Source organism: Lolium perenne, chromosome 5 (assembly GCF_019359855.2).
Source record: "Lolium perenne isolate Kyuss_39 chromosome 5, Kyuss_2.0, whole genome shotgun sequence".
In the NCBI taxonomy this organism is placed as follows: Eukaryota; Viridiplantae; Streptophyta; class Magnoliopsida; order Poales; family Poaceae; genus Lolium; species Lolium perenne.
This window is the reverse complement of record NC_067248.2, coordinates 241,002,331-241,026,044: the sequence shown is the minus strand read 5'-3', so window position 1 is coordinate 241,026,044 and position 23,714 is coordinate 241,002,331. Positions and strand designations below refer to the sequence as shown.

At 42.4% G+C, this 23,714-nt stretch overlaps 2 protein-coding genes across 2 annotated transcripts; one reads left to right on the top strand and one right to left on the bottom strand.

Annotated features, from left to right (window-relative positions):
* Positions 1–102: 102 nt before the first annotated feature.
* On the bottom strand, positions 103–836 carry LOC127302441 (uncharacterized). Its single transcript, XM_051332911.2, has 2 exons — positions 649–836; positions 103–567 (listed from the first exon to the last, which is right to left on the bottom strand). Exons 1-2 carry the CDS (start codon positions 771–773, stop codon positions 270–272), a joined length of 423 nt encoding a protein of 140 aa, XP_051188871.1. The 5' UTR covers positions 774–836; the 3' UTR covers positions 103–269.
* A 3,733-nt stretch (positions 837–4,569) lies between these two features.
* Positions 4,570–13,625, top strand: LOC127302438 (BAG-associated GRAM protein 1). Its single transcript, XM_051332909.2, has 18 exons — positions 4,570–5,002; positions 5,094–5,135; positions 5,247–5,344; positions 6,168–6,243; positions 6,837–6,965; positions 7,045–7,091; positions 7,457–7,580; positions 7,672–7,788; positions 8,822–8,851; positions 8,935–9,034; positions 9,935–10,041; positions 10,264–10,407; positions 10,484–10,588; positions 11,948–12,094; positions 12,322–12,375; positions 12,584–12,647; positions 12,739–12,800; positions 13,285–13,625. The coding sequence occupies exons 1-18, from the start codon at positions 4,811–4,813 to the stop codon at positions 13,423–13,425; spliced, it is 1,779 nt and encodes a 592-aa protein (XP_051188869.1). The 5' UTR covers positions 4,570–4,810; the 3' UTR covers positions 13,426–13,625.
* The last annotated feature ends 10,089 nt before the right edge of the window (positions 13,626–23,714 follow it).

The following is a 23,714-nucleotide window of genomic DNA, read 5'->3' as shown; positions in this document are numbered from 1 at the left end:
GAATTTCGGTGATTAGCTTGATCTACATCATTGATCTGTACTGGCATTTTTTTTTATCTCCCCCGACAAAGTTATTCAAAAGTAAGAGTGCATTCATGCCTGTATCACAAGAAAAACAATATATAATCATGAAATGAACATGTGTTTTTTTTTCCTAACATATGATCTTTAGTATATAGTACTATGTGCTTGTCAAGAACGAGTAATCTTTTTCCGGAAAGAAGGAAATATGCATCGAGTGATGCACGCAGAAGCAGCCACACATGTACTCACTCTACAACGGCCGCTGCCGATTTGATCTGCGTTTTGGTTACTACAGTCGGGGCGGCAGCATCCGCAGGCTTCTTCCCTTTCTCCCTCAGCTTGGCCGTGGCCTCCTTCATGGCCTCCTTCCTCTTCCTGCTCGCCATGACTTTGGCCTGCACGCCGCTCATGTTGGGGTCCTTCTTCTCCTTCTCCTCCGCCGGCGGTGGCGCCCGCCTCTTGGAAGCCGCCGGCGCGGCGTCGACGTGGCCCAGCAGCGTGCCGGCGCCGGCGGCAGCGATCAACACGCCGTGCAGAAACGCCCTGCAAGAAGAACACATCAAAGGATATTACTGATACGCGTCAGAATTTCAGAAGAGAAAAAACAGTTGAAAACTACTGAACCTTCTGGTGTCGCATCTGGCTGTGTTGCTGCTCTTCTTCGGAGCGGCATTTGGAGCCGCGCCGACGGCTGCATGCTGCACGGCGGCGGCGGCGGTGTTGACGTGCGCCATGGAATGGAGAAGCATTGCTGGCCTCGAGTTGCCGCGGTAATGGTGGTGCGGCGATTCGCATAAGCGTGTCTCGAACTCTCAATGTGCAGATGCAACCATTCGAGGGAGATAGAGGTGGCCCCACGCAGGCGTCACGTCAGCTTCCTATTGGCTGCTGGCCGGTGACATGGATAAGGTGCCGGAGCATATGCCATCGTTGTACTGTCTTTGTCTTGAGAAGCAACACGTGCATACGAACACAAGCAGAAAATAATGACATTCAGTTTTTTTTTGAGCTAAATAATGACATTCAGCATTAGTACACGGGAGAAGGCCCTCTCCAAAGCCCATACGACGAACTGGGCTGGTACCTGTGAACACTCTGGAACTGGAAATTCTACAGGGCTGTATTGTCCGAGAGACTGGAGCCATGGCAAGAGAGATGGCACAGTGCTCCTTTATTCATGAGGGGAGACTTTCCAACGAAGTGGTACATTGCCTAGCAAAACATGGTTTAGGTTTAGATGAGGGTTGCCATTGTGGCTGATTATGCTTCCTTAGTTTATTTCTATTCCTGTAAACATCAACATTCATCAATAAAGGAGCACTTTCTGTTAACAAACCCTAACCCGCCTCCGGGTCGCCCCAGGCGATTCCGAGGCGACCGCGCCGCCGCCGCCACCCCACCCCTCCCCGAGCCCTCCACCCCCGCCGCTGTTTGGAGGAAGAGCCGCCCGGCGGACGGCGGCAATGGAGGCCATCTCCTCCCAAAATCCAAGCCCCTAACCCCAACAATCCACTCGAATCGGGCGGCATCGGCCCTCCAACCCCATCTCCTCTGCTCCTCGCGCAAGTCGACGACGGCAGCCGGGATCTATCGCTGCCGCGCGGCTCCTCTTCATCGGCCGCCGGGATCTGCCGCGGGCGTGCGGCTGCTCTCCCGGACGAGCTCCTCACCTTCGCCCTCCCACCTTTTGACGGCGCACCCGTCGTCATCCGCCGTGGCCGCTCTCCGCCCGCAGCAAGCACCAGGTGGGCGATCGGCCTCCGCCTCGGCCGGTGTCCCGGCCCGCCGCTCCCGCCTGCTTCTCCCGCCGCCGTCACGCCGACCCGCAGCCAACACGCTGCCCCGACGTCGACCACCTCACGGCCGAGGCTGCTGCTCGCCCCGTCGATCCGTCCCAGCAGCCGTCTGGGCACCGGCCGGCCTCCAGTCCACCTCCGGGTCGGGCCTCCTCTGCTTCTGAATCAACAGATCGAGGCCTGCCCCGGACCCAACCGCCCCCTCTGCCACGTGCTGCGCGACGGGCCCTCTTCTTCTTCGACATCGACGCCACCCCTGACCCGCCTCGCCCTGTCGTGACGCCCCTTCCAAGACATCCGTATCGACGGCGTGCACCATATTCAGGTCAGCTCCCGTGGGCATTTGGGCGACGTCCCAGCGAAAGCTGAGTGACGACGGCGCCCGTGGGCGTCGTCAACCTTCCTGAAGGCGTCGCGATGGAATACCCATCTGTCCCTTCGCAGGGCAGCGCACGGCTTGTGGTGATGGTTCCGGGTGAAAACCCAGCGATGATGGCACCATTGGTGTCATTTATCCTTCTTGAAGGCCTCGCGGTGGAACCTATCGCTGTTCGGGTGGCCTAATTGGATTGTTCATGACAGCGGCGCGAAGCCTTGCACCGCTGCCATATGGTGCCCTCATCCCCATTCTTGATCAGATGTGGAAGCTCGAGGGTGATGACTGCTGACACTGTGCTGACCTCTCTATTCCCGTTGCGGTCTCGGCTGATCGATCTCCTTCGATGGCGTAAGTGCCATTCCGTCACCCACAAGTGCCTCTGTCATCCCCATGGCTGAGCTACTGGCTAAGGTTCGTGAAGTCTGCTGGAATCTCGGCCTTGCAATGCCCTTCGAAGGCATTGCTAACTTCTCATCTCCAATGTCATCTCGGCGGAGCATGGCCCTTCGACAAAGCAGACGACACTCGTTGACCAGCATTGCTCCGAACCGCCAACCTTTGGATGTCCGCTTGTGTTATGAAGGTCTGACATTTGCAAGATCTCGGTATTGTGATACCCTTCGGCTGCGTTTCCTGCCACTTCATTGTACTGTGTATGCATGTTATCTCCTCTTTTAATTGACGAACCTGCGAGTTTATGTCGATCTCCTCCTCTTTTCTGATGTAACAAACTATATATCCTGACCAATGTCAACCCCTTGGGGGTTGACAGGAGCCTGGTCTTGTAATGCCCTTTTGAAGCAATATATTCAGGTGGGGAGTCTTTCCCCCCCGGTGAACGTTTCAAAAAAAATCAATAAAGTTAGGCATGTTTTGCCCTAAAAGGAAATTCTATTTCCCACCATTTTTTTCTCTTCTATAATAACAAATGTCTAGTCTCTTGCTGTAAACAAAGTGTCTAGTTTCTTTTTTCTATCTGATCCAATAAAAGGTTGGGCCACACTATCATCAACATATCAAGGACAATCCTATTAAGTTTGAGGTGACTAACAAAAGCAAAATCGGGATTACAACATGACACGGGTCGCAAATGTGCATTGGTAATTGCAATGACCTCGATTTCCTCCCACAAACGGCCATTCATATGTGCATTGTTTGGACTAGGACGACTCTCTCGCACAACCCTTTGTAGAAACATGGCCTCCATCCTCTAAGAAATAAACACGAGAATAGATGTCGTACTTGTCTCTTCTTCGTGCAAAATTAGCAAGTTACTCTCCCCATCCATTACATTTTCACCATGTTATCCTTAGTGGTAATGCCATTGTGCCATATTAGCCAAAGCTAAAATTCGATGTTGAAGGATATCTTAACTTTCCTCATGTGTTTGAATGATCTGTCAATTTTATTGTTGAAAATATGGACATTGACTTGACAATGAACTTTCGAGATTTAGTAACCCACTTCCCTTTAGATTGATCATCGTCATCGTTAAGCGCCACCTCCAATGACATGCTTTTTATTAGTGTGACTCTCCATTTAGGCGCCGTCTCCTAAAGCTTTAAAATTCTATCTCGTGTCTGCTAGTACGTCCACGGAAAAAATACAAAGAAATGATCTTTAAGATCAGTAGGTCCACATAAACACCTTCTCGATAATCAGTTGGCCGTTCATTTCCCACTACCACTTCCTCCCCTCCAAATGTCTTGTTCCCATTGGGTATTGCCATATAGGTCGACTGGGTGGCTGAACTCCGTGTAGACGATGAGTACCCATCATTTCCCAACATAAAATAAGCATCGTTAGGCTAGATCGAAGTGCTAACCCTAATTGAAATCCCCCCTCACAAGCTCATACAATCTTTTTTCTTTTTTCTATTTTTTACTTTTAGCTTGACCATTACCCATGTCATTTTTTGTTCATCATATACTCTTTTCTTATAATTAAAGGACGTCGAGCTTCTTGAAGAAAAAGACGAAGACGAGCCCGATGCACCGCGCGCCTTGATGATGTCACTACAAGTCGAGGCACGGAACTAGGGGAAGAACACCACGGGAGAGGAGGGCGACGATGCGGTGCTGACAAACGACGAAGTGCAAGAAGGGAGAAAGGGCCAGATGAGTCGAGAAAAACGGAGGTACAGAATGTTGTTTGTGCTCGAAAGGATATATACAAGGGCGGATTCCATTCCTTTGTAATTCTCGAATTGTCGCCGAGGGTTAACCCAACGTTCCTTGTGTCCGAAGGAAAAACAAGTACCAAACGGAAAGTTCCAAACAGAGAGAAAAAAAAACGGTTTTGACCCCGTGCCGGAGCGCGACCGTCGGTCGGGGCCCACCCGACCAGCGTCCTGTCCAGACTGCCCCCAGACCGCATCAAGATTCGCGCCACCTCAACGTCCTCGCACCGCCAGCCGTGCGATGGATCCAGTAACCGCAGGGAGCGCCACGCGAGCCCCGACCGGTTCCACCTTCTCCGCCCCGTCGCCTGCTCTCCCATTTCCACAACCACCTCTCCCTTCCCCTCCCATGGCCATCGCGCGCTTGTCCCTCCCCTCCTCCTCCCAGAAACCCTAGCGCCCCGCTCCCCGCTCCCCGCCCCTTCCCCCACCATGTCGTCGCAGACGGCGTCGGCGGCGCTCGGGTTCCTCCTCCCCACCTGCTGGGAGATCGAGGTCACCTGCGCCGCGGCCATGATCCTCGTCGCGCTCTACGCCGCCTTCGAGCTCCTCGCCCCGCGCCCCTCCTCCCCGCCCACCGCCGACCACCTCACCCTCGCGCGGGACCTCGACGCCGCCGACAAGGTAACCGCTTGCCTGCCTGTCCCTCCCTCCCAAATTTCCGCGACTGAATGCGCTCGTCTGTGCGTGCTGATCGGTTCGTTTCGCTCGGCAGTACAAGGGAGGCTCCAGCGGGCCCTCGGCGTACGTCGTCAAGGTGACCGCGCGCTCATCACCCTCTTGTCTGAATTGTTTGTTTGTTGCGGCCCTGAATGAATATTTGGTCTGAGCGGCCGTTTGTGTGACTCTGCTGTGTGTGTCTGTCCAGTTGGAGCTGCTAGCGGCGAAGAACCTCATCGCCGCGAATCTAAACGGGACGTCGGACCCGTACGCCCTTATCACTTGCGGCGAGGAGAAGCGGTTCAGGTGATTTACTTGTTCATGGTGATTGGGAAATTCAGTACTACTACTTTATGCGATCAGTCTGATCAATTCCGTGGATAGTTGATTTGGATGATTGACTCGCGGTGACAGCATTAGCTGAATATGTTCCCAATGCGTTTCTGAATCCAGAAACGCATGCTATAGCTCAAGAAAGTATTGTTTTCCTTTCAAAATCGTGTAGTTCAAGCTGAACAATTACTCAAGAAAAACCATTTTGGTGCGAAATGTTTACTGATTGAACTGAACTATTGAACTATGGACGACAGGATTGTAGTGTCATTTTCCCTGGAAAAAAGGACTGTACTGTCATTCATCTGTAAATTTGTACAGCATTGAATAATCTAGGTTCAATCTTTCCCAACAGAAAATCTAATTGTGTCCAAAAGTTTTTGGTGCAATTTGAAGAATGAAGAGTGTTCAAAAGCTAAGTGAAATTAGCTGTTCAGTTGTTACTCCATTAGACCATTATACAAGATATGGAGAGGTGGAATACCCTGTACTTTGGTGGAAGCTGAGTTTGGATCTAGTAGTAGAGGAAATAATTTGGAGAGGGCCGAATGGGTGTGTGTCCTCAAGATTGTGCCAACTGTCAAGTATGCCATTAAAATCTGAAGTAACTGATCCACATGACAAACATTTCTGTGGGAAAAGCTTTGGTGATAGATGGTCGTTGGAAACAATTTTAAATGAACACTCTTCGTAATACAATATATTATTGTTCTTCTTCACAATATTATAGATTGCAGCAAAATAACATTTTAGTAGTCTACTGATCCCCTTTATTTTTTTCTCCTACACCCTACAGCTCCATGGTCCCTGGATCAAGAAACCCAATGTGGGGAGAGGAATTCAATTTTGTTGTTGAAAGTCTTCCTGTAAAGGTTACTGCCACTACTTTCTCTTCTGGCCTAGTTTTGATTCTTCTTTAGAACATGCAGTGTGGCTACGAGATATTCAAACTTGGTGCACCACTTTGAAGTGCATTGTTATTGATATAATAGGACAACCTTGTCACACAATTGGCTTATGGTACTTCATCTTTTGCTTTAACAAGATGCTGGCACAAGTTTGATAGTAACTTCATGATGGTTGATAGTAACTTCACCTTGATGCAATTGCGCCCTTGCTCATTTTTTCCACTAAAAGAATACATCCATTTTTGTTATGAAAATTCTTCAATACAAGAAGATCATTAAATAGAGAAAACCTGTACAAAATGTTAAAATACAAGGAAATTGGAGAGTATTGAAAAAGTTCAACAAGCTTAACAGAAACCAGGGAAGACTAATAACCCCTAAGCAAAGCTTTGCCAAATGAGGTATTTAACTGTTTCTGTTCTCAAGCTAGAAAGTCAGTTCTGGCAATATTGTCGTAGACCCTCTCCTTAAGAACAGTCATATTAATACAAGAAGACTTCTCCAACGTAGTACTTCAGGAAATTGTAACTCATGCTTCTTGCTGTACATTGCCATAGATAAAGGTGAAAATATATGATTGGGACATTGTATGGAAGAGCACAACACTTGGTTCAGTTACTGTTCCAGTTGAGTCTGAAGGGCAGAGTGGACCAGTTTGGCATACGCTTGATAGCTCATCTGGCCAGGTAATTGATTTCTACAAACTCACTTGGTTTCAGAAAATGGCCTTTTCCTTAATCTTTTGGTACTTTTATGTATTGACAGGTGTGTCTTCATATTAAGGCAATCAAGGTTCATGAGAGCTCCTCCAGGTCTATATCTCGCTTATTCATTACATCTTACTTTTCGTATAGTCTTGTTCTTATTATTAGTTTGCTGTCAAGTGTGATATCCTATTATGCTAACTGTGAAATTTTGCATGCTTGAAAAGCTTTCACATGTTTTAGTCATTTGCTTGATTGCTTCACTATTTTACTTTGCCTTTTTGGACAACATAAGTGACGCTACAGTATTGCCTCCCTGTTGTGTTCATTAAGCCAATAGTGCTCTAATTTACGATTTCTATATGCAATACCCTGATGCGGTACCTTTTGTTGCCCAATTCTGTTGGTTTCATTTATTAAATCAGTAAGCTCCATCGAGAAATTTCTGACATATCAAATATTTTATGCTTTAGGGTTCTAAACAACTCTGCTGAGGCTGATGCTCGTAGAAGGATCTCCATGGACAAACAAGGCCCCACTGTAGTTCACCAAAAGCCAGGTCATTTGCAGACAATTTTTGGGCTCCCTCCAGATGAGGCAAGTAACTATTTAATTGGATTCGTGCATAGATCTAATACTAGAGTCTCCAACTTCCAAGAGTTATTGTGTCCTTGCTTTTGTCTTTCAGGTTGTTGAACACAGCTATTCATGTGCACTTGAGAGGTCATTTCTGTATCATGGTCGAATGTATGTTTCTTCATGGCACATTTGCTTCCATTCAAACGTCTTCTCTAAGCAGATCAAGGTTAGCTTACATACAGTATTCAACTGCATCCTTGGTTGATGCATTTGTTTGGTGTTTTATTTAGAACACTTTATTTTTCTTTGTGTTCACCAGAAAATGTTCAATTTTTAATGCCCTGTTGGTTTCATTGTGTATCTAATTCTAAAGAGGCAATTCGGGAGATATGAAGATATTATATAGATGTTTTTAAGCTATATAAGGAGAGCCTGTCTTGGTGTTCATCTACTAAAATGTGTATGTTCGTTTTTGCAAATATGTGGGAGTTCCCCGTGCCTCTAGCATTCTGAAAATATTTTGAGATCTTCTTGTGTTGCCTATTTATTTGGTAACAGGGTGAGGAAATTATAGGATAACAAAGTACGTGATGAATCATTTTGTCGATTTTTATTTTGTTGAAGTTGGTTTTAGTTGGATGATCAGATCCTTTTGTCCTGGTTCTTAAATGCTGACATAGTTTGGTATTATATACATTCATATATATGGCCTTGTCCTGCTGCTTGAGATCTAGTGGAGACTATCGCTAATAAATATGCTGAGTTTCATGGCCTGATATTTTCATCTCATGTGCGAATTGTTCTTTAATGTACTTGTCAGCAATCATTTTAGAAACCAATGTTCCCTGATATTTTCTAAACTAAATTTACCTATTTGGGTTGAATATCGTATCATTGTTGATGTGTTCTGTAACTTAGGGTATGTTTGGATCATGACCAACGGTTACCTTACCAAAATCTTGGCGTTGACCGGTAATATAGGCCACCGTTTGGTTTGAAGCCCACTTCCCTGAGCCACACCAAAATATTGGTCACCCAGTTCAGATTTCACGCCAACCACTGGCGAAACAGGGGCGAGCAAATAGTTAGCCAAAATATTGGCACGCTCTTGATTTGGCGTGGCTGGCCTGGGCATGAACCAAACAGCCCCTTATACTTTGGTAAAACTAGATAGCTTGTATTGGAAATGAATCTTTTTGTTTCATTGGTTGATAGTTGATATATTGTGTGACTAAGAACATCCTTTCTCATTCGTGAAGGTTGTGCTCCCTTTGAGAGATATTGATGAGGTGAGCCTTTCCCTACACCTTTCTGTGTTCTCTATCATTTCCTTTGTAAAAATGTTAATGTTTTTTTTTTTGCTTACAAGTAGATAAGGAGAAGTCAACATGCAGTTATTAATCCAGCAATTACGATATTTCTTCGGATGGGAGCTGGTGGACATGGCGTTCCTCCCTTAGGATACCCCGACGGTAAGATTTAAAACTCACGGATGTTGCATAGTTCTTAAACAAACAGACATTTGCCTCTTTCTTGATTGTTGCTCTTGCACTCATGGATAGTAATGCAAACTTAAAGCCTTCCACTGATTATTAGCCGCGTACCAACTACCCTGGGATTATAATTAAATCATAATGGCCACTGTTTTCACTAGGTACGTACATAATGTGGTCTTCATTATTTTGCATCTAGCTAATATTTAGGTGCATACACGTAATGTATTCCCTCCATCTCCAAATAGGTGAAGTATAAATTGAGTCAAAAGCCATTTCTTTTTATGTTTGACCAAGTATATATATATATATATATATATAAATATGAAGACTTACAATACCAATCAATAGACCCACCATAAGATATATTTTCATGATGTATTTATTCAATATTGTAGTTGTTGATAGCCTTCTATATATTTGTTCAAACTTAGAAAAAATGACTTTTTAACTAAATTTATATGCCACCTATTTGGGAACGGAGGGAGTAATTTTCTGCACTCATTCTAGCTTAAGCATACCTTGGATCTTGATGCTTGCTTCTGTTTGGTATTTCTTTTTGGTGAATGACTCCATGTAAATTTGAGTTTTGTGAGTGTAGTTGTGTAGCTTGCAAGAGTTCACTATTAATTGAGTTGCAAGTTTATGTTGGCGCAACAACATTGACTGCAACCTATTTTTTTTTATAAATGCGTGTATAGTGCTAATGGTCATGCATCCGTGCCACAAAACAGATTAAAAGAGCTCGTGGTGGCCAAAATTGTATAGAACAAAAACCATACCTTTTTTCTGCAGGCTCAGTAAGGACGGGTAATGGTTATATAGACTGGGAAGTGTGGTCAATTGCTTTATTTCACATATTTTATAATATTTCTGCAGGAAGAGTCAGATATAAATTTGCATCGTTTTGGAACAGAAACCACACTATTAGAGCATTGCAACGAGCTGTTAAGAACTTTCATACAATGATAGAGGCCGAGAAGCAGGTATTGACAGTTTGACACCCTCGTCCTCTTTTTGTACATATTTTCTGATTAAGAATTTATGATAAATGATCCTTATGCTGTTTGCATATTTGGATTCTTACTGTTGGAGCACTAGTTTAGAATGACCTTTCTGGACTTGTTCATGATAGGTGGTAATCTCCATAAGTTGTTTATCAGAATTGATTGTTTTAATATATTTGGATTTTGGATATTGGATAATAGGAACGTGCCCAATCTGCATTGCGTGCCCTCAGTAGCTCAAGAAAGAATAGCAGGAAGGAGATAAATGTTCCAGAAGATTTTGCTGATTTAACAGGGCAACTACAACCTTTTGTGAAAGAAGGAGTTCTAGTATCTGTATTCGATGTAATAATGGCTAGCTATATCTTCAATGAATTTGCAATTGACAAGACAACTAATCCTTAATTGAATCTCATTTCAGGGAACATTTCCGTGTACAGCAGAGCAGTTTTTTAATAATCTACTAAGTGATGACTCAAGCTACACAACAGAATATCGGACAGCTCGTAAGGATAAAGACATCAATGTAAGTATCCAGCACAATGCCAGCTCTTTCAGACAGGAATCATTGTCCTTAGTACACATCGTTGGAGCTTTTCCAAGAAAGGACATTCTTACATTCCCAGCTGTTCATGGATGATTGAACATTGGCCAAAAGGTGCATTGATGAAAAGTTTAAAACTGTGGATGCGGTTAATATCTTGAACCCAATAAATAGTATCTAATAATAATACTCCCATCTTCAAGAAAAGGATGTCTCAACTTTGTCTAGATATGCATGTATCTAGACGAGTTTTAGTGTGTAGATCTAGGTACATGCAAATTTTGACAAAGTTGAGACATACTTTTTAGGATGGAGGGAGTACTAGATTGCCAAAATTAATGCTCAGTTGCAGCTAATATTAATCCTCATTGCCCTTTTTTTTTTTACTTTTATTTGTACTTTTTGATATAACCATTTTCTTTCTTGATAGATACTACCTCTCTCCCAAATTAGGATGCATATTAGTTTTGGTCAAAGTCAAACTTTGTAAACTTTAATTAAATATATAGAAAACTATAGCATCATACCACATTATCTCAATGTTATTAGAATCATCATGAAATATATTTTCATGTTATATGTATTTGGTATTATAAAAGTAAATATATTTTGATACATAATGAGACTAACTTTATGAAGTTTGACTTTGACCAAACCTAATATGCATCCTAAATTCGGAAGGAGGGAGTAGTTGGTTCAGTTTATTTTTTTTTGCTTTATAGTCCTTTCTAGAGCTAGCTACATTGTTGTTTTCTTTTTACTGTTTTCAGTTTTTCTTCATTCTTTGTTTTGTCTATGTACCTTTACGCTATTTCGATGGGCCTCATTTTTATTTGAAAAGAAACTGTAGGGAAAAATCCCATTTCGACGGGCCTCATCTTAATAGGAAGATGATGCATGTCCTGGGTAATAAATAAATCATATAACCATTTTCCCTAGATATTATTGTTTAGGTCTTATGTGCTTTCATTTAAGTAGGACTTTCTTGCAATTCTTCTAGGCAATCAGTGCGATGCCAGGGTTACTGCCCTGAATCAACTTGCCTCATTCGAAGTTTTTAAACTCAAGTTTGCATATATTGTATGCTAGTCTATAACTCTATATTGATCCGTCCAAAACTTTACATGTGTATTAATTTGTTGCCATCCCTCATGCATGTTTCTACAATCGATAAGCTTCCGTATTCTGAGTTCTATGGTGAGCGATGACATATGCATAAACATTTCCTGAACAGCTGGATCAGTTAGAAAATACAAAAGCTTATAATGCTCTTCATCCTCTTATTATGAACTGGTTCTTTTGACTTGATACTGGTCTGAACAAACATGGTCCTTAATGTAGCTTGGCCAATGGCATGTCGCAGACGAGTATGATGGTCAAGTGAGAGAACTGAATTGTAAATCCATATGCCACAGTCCTATGTGCCCTCCGTATTCAGCAATGACAGAGTGGCAGCATATGGTTCTTTCAGCTGATAAAACAGATCTGGTATGCTTGTATAAAGCTATTATTTCTTAAATGGTACTCCCTCCATCCATAAAAGTATGTCGGAGGTTTGCCCAAATTTGGATGTATCTATACACTAAATAGTGCCTAGATACATTAGAATTTAGATAAACTTTCGACATTCTTTTATGGACAGAGGTAGCAGTAGTTACATTATGTTATATATTTTAGATCACAAATTATATTTGTTTCCACTGGTTAATATGTAGGTATTTGAGACTGTGCAGCAAGTACATGATGTTCCTTTTGGTTCATTTTTTGAGGTACTTAGTTCAGTTCGTTTATGTGGCTGATACATTTACATTTTTCTTTTCGCACTTAAGTTGCAAGCTGATGCTATCGCAATTTTGGGCAAGCTCAGTTTTTAATCCTCGCTTGCTATTATGATTGTATATATTTTTATTTTACAGTTTTACAGATACAACCGTGTTACCACTAAGTGCTATATTTAACTGATGTGTTACTTTTCAGATACACTGCAGATGGACTGTGAAAACTGTTAATTCTAGTTCGTGCAGTCTTAAAATAAGTGCTGGTTGGTGCTTCGTGTTAACTCTTGTCTTTTCTCAAAACTGCAAATGATATTTTGCAATATGATGAATGTGGCGGTGACTCTGAACTTTCAGGTGCACATTTCAAAAAATGGTGCATAATGCAGTCTAAGATAAAGAGTGGTGCTGTGGACGAGGTATACGTTTACCTATTAATTAAGATTTTGTTTGTAGATGATCAGTTGATGGTAATTTTTTCCGAATTTCTGACTAACAAACTAGTGAAATTTTGAATTTTAAGATTAGTGTTGAACTTGCATGCTATTCAGTTCACATTTAAGCAACTACCTCCGTTTGGAAATAAGTGAATCAGCTTTAACTTAGATATGAGATACAAATGGTCACCCAGATTAGCAATGCATTCCTATCCGAGTGTGCACTTGCATTTGAGATTGGAATACAAATCACTGTTTGATTGGCAGCTTATGTAGTTTTACTGATTTTCTTGCTATAAGCCATCGAATGTTGCAGTTTCTAAGAGCCTCTTTAAGACTAAAATAGCTTAGGACACATGGGTCGAGATCCAAGTCTTGAATTTCGAAATTTAAGATAGAAGTGTCCTGGGTAAATCTGTGCTTAGTAATCTTCAAAGTTGACGTAACTATGTTCAATATCCTGCAGTACAAGAAGGAAGTTCAAGAAATGTTAGGATTTGCAGAGTCATATATGCTCAAAGCTAACCCCCCTAACCAAGAAGACGATGTTCGTACCGAACAAGACAACATGGCGGCAGATCCAGATAACATACCTGGTGATCAGTAACTATTTGTGGTTATGCTGTCGTATTTAGGATTATAGCAACCGTCCCCTAATAGTAGTTTATAATGTTATACCCAGATGAAGGCACGGTGGTTTTGTAGCTGTAACTGTAACTAGTCCAAAATTCGATATGATCAGCTGCCTTCAAGAACAATGTTTACGAGATCTCATACTAGTATATAAACTCTTTTCCAATTGGTTAATTTATATTTGTAAAGCGGCCAACATAGTGCAGGTAAGGTCTCAATATGAACGAGTCATCTAAAAATAGCAAACATATGCAGTGCTGTTGTGTCCAATATCCATAGTTTGATGGGTCTTTGCGGGCTGCAAGCCTCTTATTATGTTTTATAACTGTGTGTGAGCACGCGGTTATGGTTTCTCTGTGCCGGGCATTGCTAGACTGCTGCTAGTGCTAACCGTAGCTGTATTTTGTTCCACTATATTTCGAAAAAAAGCGACACAATGCCAACTGAATTTCCTTAAAAAGCTTGTACAACTCTTCTGTATATAATTTTTTTTATTCTATCTAATCCGACTGCAGATGGACTGCCTTTATCCTTAAAAAAAGAGGGAATTTTGGCAGTCCACCGTTCATGCTCCCTTGTGCACTTACTAGTAAACTTGGACGTGCAATGCACGTCTCTTAAAGTTTGGCACATGTTTCATAAATCCTATTTATGTATTATGTGTAGTTTTTTTCTAAGTTTAATTCAACGAACCATTTAAATTGGTCACATTGGCCTATAATGTAAGTTGCGCATGAAACGTATGATGGACACATGGCATCTTTCAAAATTCAAGGGACCCATACTGCTTTCGCCATCTTTGAAGTCTCGACTTCTCACCATCACCATTCATTTCCTAGTCAACAAAAATAAAAACATTTGTCCTGAATTGTGTCATACAAACCAACAAAGCTAATTTTTAAATAATAGTGAGACATATGATGAATATCATGATACCGAGCTAAATACATAGTTAGGGATGTCGGATAAAATATCTCTCATTCAGTACTACAAACCACATAATGGCCATACATAAAAAAATAATGATGCATTTTTATTTAATCCATTGAAATGATAAAAAAATATTCCCTCTGTCTATAAAATGATGTCAAAAGTTTGTCTAAATTGGAATGCATCTAAACACACTTTAGCGTATAGGTACATTCAAATTTGGACAAAATATCCCACAACTTTTTATGGACGGAGGAAGTAGTAGTTTTTTTTTTTGCGATGAAAAAAGCTAAGGAAGTAGAAGATTTAAACAAGTAAAATAACAAAAATATATTAGAAGATTTAATTTTGTTAGAAGGAAACAGATTTTGGTACGTGTAGTTGGTGTTAGACGAACATATCACTCAGTCGTGCGAAAAGAAAGGAAAAAAGCACAAATCGGACACCTTCAGACCTCACTCCAACATCCCACTCTCTCGGAAGCCCCCTCTGCCGGTTCCACTACATCCCCGCCGCCGGCGCCGTGGGCCGCCCCATCCCCTGCATCCCCATCGCCGGAGCGAGGGCCTCCCCTCCCCTGCCTCACCCGCTGCCTCTAGAGTCTAGAGTTCCGCCCCTCCCCCTCCTCGTGCAGTCAGGGCGCCACGACCAGCCCCTTCCCTGCCTCCCCGCTGCTGCTGCACTTTCCTCGCGCCGGCGGCACGCAAGATTTCGGTCACCGAAGAGCCTGGGGAGGCGCTGGAGATTCTGTGTAGAGCAGAAGGCGCCAATCTCGGCATGCTCGCGGCAGGTCAGACGACGCCGAGCTAGAAGCCGGCGGAGGTCTCCATCTGATTCGTGGGGCGTTTTAGGGCTCCACGGCGTCGGACTCCTCCTCCCGTGGGACAAGCGCCGGTGAATCGCAGCAAGAGCAGAGGGACGCCGGCGAGGATGCCGTGCTCTGGGACTACCGATTCCGTGCATCTCCAACTCTTAAGGGTGATCTTCTATTTACTCCCTCGATTGTACTTTGATTCATGAATTGTATTGGTATCATGCTTGCTTATATGCTTGGAGAGCTTGTGCAGTGCCATGTACTGCACTAATCAAGTTGTCAGTTGTGGAACTCTATATATGCATGTTTGATACTATGGGCACCAGGCCGCTTGCATATATTGTGTGCTGCATATCTCTGTTGGTGATGGGATTATTTGGTGTTCGTGCAACTTCATGATTAGGAATACTTGGTAAACCGGTTAGTATGATAAAATCTGTAGCTTAGATATGAGAGATAGCATTCAATTCTTTAATGATAGGAAAGGGAAGGTAAACCATGAGTTTAGGCTACCCTAGAAGCCCTCCAACTACATGTAGATGGTGTACAGCTTATCAATATGAAAACCTTAAATCATGACAGGATTATATGAATGTGGAAAGTGTGTTTTTTTACGGCTTGAGAACTCAAAAGTCCATCCATAGCACTTAGTTGTTCATAGATTTCTAATTTCGGCTGTATGAGTCAAACCCATGGCAATGGCCATGCCCAATTTATCATAGAGTGCACATTTTCCTACATCATCAAAAGTTAATAAAAGTAAAAATATAATAATGAGTTGTATATGGTGTAGGGTAGTTTGGACATGCATCCACTGTACCAATATGACTTTCTGACCATTTTTCTTTTCTCCGTTCAATTTTCCTGCTAGTCTAGACTCTAGAGTCAGTAGTGGCAATGAACTGACTATCAGCTAAGAATTTTGACGTTCCCGAATAAATGATATAAGTAAGAACATGAACTGAAAAACAATACTGATAGATAGTGTGACATATAGACAGTACCAAGATTACTTCTTGTACCGGCAATATTTTAAGCAGTTTCAGTGTCGTGTGCTGAAGTGAGTTTTTTATCCAAGAAGATGATAACTCAGGTCATGAGCTTGAATAATGTTGTACCTATTTTTCTATACAGTTGTGCTGTTCAACTGTGAAATAAAGTACTTTCCTAGGCTGGGTAATCACAGGGAGAAATTTAAGCAGTCTAGCATTACTGATGTCATTGCCTCAACAATTGGCAGTAAACCGGAGTCTTTTTAAAAGCCACCATCAACCCTGGATCGACTGCTGGTAACTGTTCTAAATCAAAGCGTGAACCTCAATATTTACCAGAGAATTCAAGAGGCGAGTTTAACGGGGCCATCAAAATTAAAGTGCTATTCTGCAAAAGCATTTCACATTCTCCTGCGTGAAAGAGTTTGTTGGGCTGTGGAAATACATGATTCGTTCATTCCCTGCAAGAGCTTACTTTTACTACTAAGTAAGTTAGGATTTCTTTAAACAATATAGAGGTGTAACAGCATCAGTAGCCTGGTTGGCTCTTTTAATTCCCAAGATCCAATGTTGTAAAAAAAATTATCAGTCGAACCACACTTACCTTAATTGAGCGATGAGGATGTGAAGCTGCAACAACATATGCTGCATAAACAAAATTCCAACTGTGCAAATTAGAAATGAGAAATAAAGGTCAGGATATTTCTATATATGAGGAAACTAAAATAAGATAATGATGCAAACACAATATAAGGAATGCAGTTTTACATATACAATATATTCTAGTCAGTTGTAGGCGAAATCACTAAATGTGGAGAACTACAATAGAGATAGTATTTAGTTGTACAATATGGTACAACCTGTCATCAGTGCAAATTAACTGGCCTTGTGGTAATGATTTACTGTACACTATGCTAAACTTCTATAACTATCTCATCAGGTTTGACCTCATGTAATTTCCTTGCCATTTCACCATTGTTGGTGATACAGGTCAGCGGCTCACTTCATGGTGCTTTGATTGGTCCGCCACCGTGGTAACAATTGCAAATTTTCTAGGTATGTCTGTCTGTTACCTTCATATTCTTTTATTATGATTGTTGTATGCTCCTAGTTTCCTGTTTGTACATTCCATGACTTGAGAATGATATTGATGTGGCTTTTATTTTCGCCATGCTCTATGTAGTTGCTATCGGGGTTGTAAAATTTGGTGGTTTGTTTTGCAACCATTTTAACAACAAGGTTCAGAAAAGCATGATCATCTGCATGCTATGCATCTTCAATGTCCATAGATTATCATAAGTAAGACCTGCAATCAGAAAACAAATATTGTTAGCATCAAAAGTAGTTACACACCCCTTGATTTTGGTGCTTTTCCCGGATTTATCAGAAAACAGAGATGCAACTTAAACCATAGAAGAGCGTACCTGCCTCACCCCTCCAAAACATCTGTACAAATAATGTTTTTGGTGCTTTTCCCGGATTTATCAACTTCCTTATTTGGATTGGCCAAAATCCGTTTCGTATTTCTTGACACACCCGTTGACTATGCAACTTTCATCTGGCCTTGTGAGAATATAGGCTTGGGAAGGTAAATGTTGCAAACCCTACAACAGCCCAATATATACGATGGTAAGAGGTGTGTAGAGTAACAATGACACATATTAGACACAACACACTACCTTGTTGATCGCTTGATAGTAGGAGCATTAAGATACACACAGACCCCATCAAAGAAAATGGTGGTTAATTGACGTTGGCATATTTAATGTTCTTGTTAATTACCTTGTTCTTTCCTGTTGGTTGTATGTCATGGAATGGATTATGGCTAGAAGATGACATTATGATCTCTGGAATGGATTGTGGCTAGAAGATGACATTATGATCTCATTAATCGAACAATTATGGTTGTGGTTTAAAAATCCAGAATAACCAGTAATACCAAGATAACATGAGAAAGTAGATGGCAGCCGTTCTGTAATTTTGAAATCAAACCTTGATTTTGCAGAGTTCAAAAGAAGCATTCAGAGATGAAGCCTTGGCAGCGGTTGGAGGCTAGTGCAGGGGACGCGACGGCGGACTGCGCAGAAGTGGCGGCGGTCGGCGCCTGGCGGTTCAGAGCAGCGGCCATGCGCGAAGCGTGGTGCAGGAGACACGACGGTGGATGGCGCCGCAGTGGCAGCGGTCGGCGCCCGACGGTGCAGAGCAGGCGGCCGTGCGTGAGGTGTCGTACGCATCGTGCAGGATCAAGCTTGGCGGCTGGCAGGAACAAGCGCGGCGGCGACAGGCCGCGACGGTGACGGTGCTGTCATCGGCGTGCGTAGGGCTTGCGTCTGCGGGCGCACAGCTTCAGTTACGTGATCTGAGGAAAAAAAGGAAATCATGGATCGTGAGCAGGAGGTGCGGTTAGGCACGTTTGCGTTTTTTTTTTCAGTGGAGGGGTGGAGCAGACGTGGTCTGCTAGTCTGCTCGCATCAAAGATGCAACAGATTTCAGCCTTTGGATATTTCAATTGAAGGGTTGGGATTGGTTGGATGGGACGCTCTCGCTCTTTTAAAGTAGTGGAGATGGAGATGGAGATGGAGATGGAGATGGAGATGGAGATGGAGATGGAGATGGAGATTTAAATGCCTAGATGCATTGTTCACAAACAAGGACATCACTAGATAGAGACTGACTTTTGCGAAGGGAAACTTTGTCCCGCACAAGTACGTACGATTGACACGTGTCCACCTTGCGTGACACGCTCGCGCGAGTAGGAGCGTGAGCAGCTCTAGTACGTCCGACCGCGCGTACAGACACGTACGTACGGCCACGCGCACGAGCAAGTACGGGTACAAAAGCATAGTTGCACACACGAGCAAGTACATGTACACTCGCGCCAATAAGCAAGTATAGATACAGAAGTACAGTCACACACACGAGCAGATGTACTGAAGTACAATCGATAGGGGTGTAAACGGATAGGACAATTTTCGTGCCGAAATTGGCTCCGAATCCGGTTGACACGTGTCCGCCTTGCGTGACCCGCTCGCGCGAGTAGGAACGTGAGCAGCTCTAGTACGTCCGACCGCGCGTACAGACACGTACGTACGGCCACGCGCACGAGCAAGTACGGGTACAAAAGCACAGTTGCACACACGAGCAAGTACATGTACACTCGCGCCAATAAGCAAGTATAGATACAGAAGTACAGTCACGCACACGAGCAGATGTATTGAAGTACAATCGATAGGGGTGTAAACGGAGGATAATTTTCGTGCCGAAATTGGCTCCGAATCCGTTTTAAGCTGTCCATATTCGATTTTAAAGAATCCAACAGATAAGGATGTCCGATTCCGATGTGGTGCTCCGGATACGGTATAGGATATGGTATAGAAAATAGCATGCTGATATGGATTATCCGAAATTCAATTAGGATAATTCGAATGTTTTAAATCGGATATCCGATTTTGAATCAAGAGCTAAGGCCAATCTCACAAGGTTAGGTTATACCGAATTCATTTGGCGAGCATGTTTAGCTCTAAATTCTATAAATACTTGAGTTTTCGCGTAAATTGTATCTTTTTTTTCTTAACTACATAAGATTGAAAGTTCAAATCTCTCAAGATTTGCAAAAACTATATGTATCAATCGATAAGAGCATACATCCGAATATTTTTGTTTCCGGTTCGAGTCCGCCCCGTTTACGATTCGAATCTGCAGTCACTATATTCACATTCGAATTCGAAACCGGTTAATATCCGCTCCGATCGGAATCCGGGAAAAATATGTGGTAGCACACGAGCAAGTACATGTACATAAGTACATCTATGCACACGAGGAAGTACATGTACAGTTGCGCACACGAGCAAGTACATGTACAGAAGTACAATCACACACACAAGTAAGTACATGTACAGAAGTACAACCACACACGCGAGCAAGTACTGGTAAAAAAATACAGTCGCACACACGAGAAAATAAAAGTACAGGTACAATCATACACACGAGCAAGTACACTGACCGAGTAAATAAAAACTGCACTAAATACACTAAAAACAAAAGTACCGAAAGAGCAGTTAGGTACACAACATGAGTACAACCATAGTATTGGAAGTACGAAAAAAGTATCTTGAAATCTATCAACATGGGATCTAGTTTTGAAGATCTACGCGAGGGTCTCAAAAGTGAAAACGGTTCGTAATTTGAATTTACGGTTCTCAATATATTTTATTTTGAAAAAAACGAATCTAAAAAATAAAGGGAAAACTAAACCATCACATGTCATTCTCTCTCCTCTCTCATCCCCACCTTGCTTCCCTTGCGACACTTGGTGAGTAGGGAGATCACTTCCCAGCAAAATTTTCGCACCACAACGCGCCACGTGTCGCATGCGGAGAGACTTTTGAACCTTCGTCAAGGTCGGAAGGTAGTTAAATTTAATAATTTCCGTTGAATTGGTTCCATATTTGTAAGTTTGATTTGTTTGTGGCGAACTATTCTATGTTTAATCACGACAGACATGATCGACACATGACCTCTCATGGCTAAAATAAAGTTGCGCACCCAACCAAGTAGGCTTTTCTCCATTCTTCAAATGTATAACTTCATACTTGTGTTGATCAAGTAGCAGATTTGTTTTTCTTGTACGAGCAATTAGCAGCTGAATATTTTCCATTGTGGTTGTTCAATGTTTAAGTATATGATCCAATGGTATACTTGCATTATCACCGATCCTCTTACTGTGGAGGATAGTTCTGCGTTGTAGTTGGAGATTGGGACGGTCGAGGACTTGGTACAGTTAAGCTGACTTCTCGCCAATTCCAATCAAGAATTTATCGGGAGATTGCTTCTGATATGGTATTTTATTCAGATCTCAAAACATCCATCGTCATAGCGGTGTTATGTGCTAATCTAGGAAATAGTATCTGCAACTTGAGAAAAAAAAATCAAGTGCCACTTCGCTGTCCTTTTACCATCCGAGTACCAGGGGTTGGATAAAGGTTCAATCCAAAATGTCTGGATATATAGATGAACCACCTGATGCAATTATACCTCTTTTTCCAATGAATAAGGAGGTATAAGTTATAGAAAAAAACCATAGTATGCATGAATAGTGAATTTTCTAATCTAAAGATCTTATGTTGACCATGATGTCGTAACTGAGTAAAATTGATATGTACCTGCATAGAAAATTACGCAAAAAAATAATTTCTACACAAAAAAGTATAGGTAGAAACGTCTGTGTTTGGAATTTTGGTATGAAAATATGATAATTTACAAGTTGGAGAGAGTAACAAATTATGTCACTTTACACCGAGCTACAGTAACTTACAGTGGCGTGGTATAAAAAAGGTCTTCAAAAGTTATTTTGTTAAAACAAACCATAAATTATCTTATCACTTCTATTTTTATTCGCAACTTACAAGTAGTTCATATGATACACTGGTTGGCCATATTTCTCAGGGGTTAATTAAGTGCTGAAGGGAAACGAATGTCGAAGGTAACCAGACAAGCATGAGCCAAAATATCTTTTGAAGTAGGCCTGGGAGGAACGAGTAGATTTTCGTGATGAAAAATAATCTTATGTCCAACCAAGCGAGCTCCAATCTTTTAGGCTGGCCATAGTGCTAGTATCATAGTTAGTATCATACATATTGGTCCCACAAAAATGCTGATGTGGCAGCTAATTAAGGAGGAGAGAGGAGATTAGAGTAACATAGGTGGATACTGTATCATAGCGCATGTCACGAGAAAAGTTAATGCCAAATAAATCTTGTGCACACATTTGCATTGAGATTCTAAAAAGTAATAACATAGCATAACTATGATACTACTTTATGATACTAACCACTATAGAGATAGTACCATATACAAGTATCATATGCATGATACTACAACATGATACTTACCACTATGGCCAGCCTTAGACACTACCAATTTAATGCCAAGAAGTTTGGACACAAACCAACCATTCATGACAACTTCATGAAGCACCGTTAATATTTCATTCTTTCTATGAACGCGAATATTTCACGGTGGACAGTGGACTGTGGTTAATTAACGCGTTGGCCGTCGAGTTCGACCGAGTCTAGAAGAGCGTCGTCAGATCAATGAATTAAAGATTGTCCTGGATACCGTGGCCACCGGCCAGATGTCCCAAGATCAATACGTTTTTCCTGTGTTCCTTTACTAACAAGTAACAGCGCATGGTATATTCCGAGTTAATATACCTCCGTTTCAGAATTTAATTAAAATGTCTTGGGTTGGTTAACAGGGGTAGTATATTTTTATTGAGAGAAAGCCACCACGGAACATCAATAATGAACTCAGGTGGATCATCCTTCCATATTTGAGGATTATCCAGTCTCTCTAGCCAGAACATGAGCTGCCCCCTCAAAAAAAAAAAAAGAACATGAGCTGCAAAATTACACTCCCTAGAACAATAATGACATCATTAAACTCTCTACAAAGAAACATGCATGCAATCTTCCTAGATAGAAGCTGCAGGTCTCTATGTGTGGCACTCTTCATCACATCAATAACTTCAATACAGTCTGGATTTATAATCAGTTTTGAATAACTCATATATAGCTTCAACCATCACATGCAGGGGCATGGTTCAGCGAAGACGATCACCGCTTTATTTTTCTTCAGAGCGCCCAAGTTGTTGTTCTGAGACCTCGTCTCGGGCATAGTTCATTTCAACACGAAATCATGGAACTATACATCATACACTATAACTCGTTTAGACCATGTGAATTAAGTATTGTGTTTCATTAGATAATGATGACAATTGATGTGTTGATGAACATTATCGTAGGCTGAAGGGCAGCACTGAACATGTTAATTTCCACGATCAAGGTCAGGTTCTTCTAAGAAAGACTCATCATATATGAAAAAAATCACGTGGAAACTCACATGGTTTTAAAATTATGATATCAAATAGAGGAATTCGATCAAGCTAGTGGTATAAGTGAGTGTAGATGCTCGATCTAAATGGTACTTGTTTGGGCCTAAAAGTGAATATGAGTGTTAGATTTGGGTTCATGTGGCTAGAGGCACTGGTAGAAAAACAGGCTTCCGGTGAGCCCCATAAGTCGCGAAGCTGTAGGAACCGCGACTAATGGGACCTTTAGTCGCGGTTCGGGAGACGAACCGCGACCAAAGGCCTGGGCCCAGGGCGCTCGGTGGCCAGCCGGTGCACGTGGGGGGCTTTAGTCGCGGTTGGCCAGGCCAACCGCGACTAAAGGTGCCCGAGGGCCTTTAGTCGCGGTTGGCCAGGCCAACCGGGACTAAAGCGCCCCCCCCCCTATATATACCCATCCAGCAGCCAACACTTAGCCATTTGGAGCCATTCTCTTCACAAACTTCACAAGTGGGTGTTAGGTTTGCTTTTGGTTCCTCTTATGCACATAAGGTGTTTGATGAAATGCCCCAAGAGCATGAAACAAACATGATATGAAGTGTTGGAGCCACACTTGAGCTTTCTCATTTATTTTTTCCTCCTCGATCGCGGTTAGCAACTTGAACCTTTGATGTGTCGTT

Bases quoted from the DNA above. Each gene is read 5' to 3' on its own strand.
- LOC127302441 (XM_051332911.2), bottom strand. From the start codon at position 773: ATGCTTCTCCATTCCATGGCGCACGTCAACACCGCCGCCGCCGCCGTG. The intron at 568-648 runs GTTCAGTAGTTT...TTCTTCTTGCAG, and splicing joins GCCAGATGCGACACCAGAAG to GGCGTTTCTGCACGGCGTGT.
- LOC127302438 (XM_051332909.2), top strand. From the start codon at position 4,811: ATGTCGTCGCAGACGGCGTCGGCGGCGCTCGGGTTCCTCCTCCCCACC. The intron at 6,966-7,044 runs GTAATTGATTTC...ATGTATTGACAG, and splicing joins TTGATAGCTCATCTGGCCAG to GTGTGTCTTCATATTAAGGC. The intron at 7,092-7,456 runs GTCTATATCTCG...TTTATGCTTTAG, and splicing joins GTTCATGAGAGCTCCTCCAG to GGTTCTAAACAACTCTGCTG.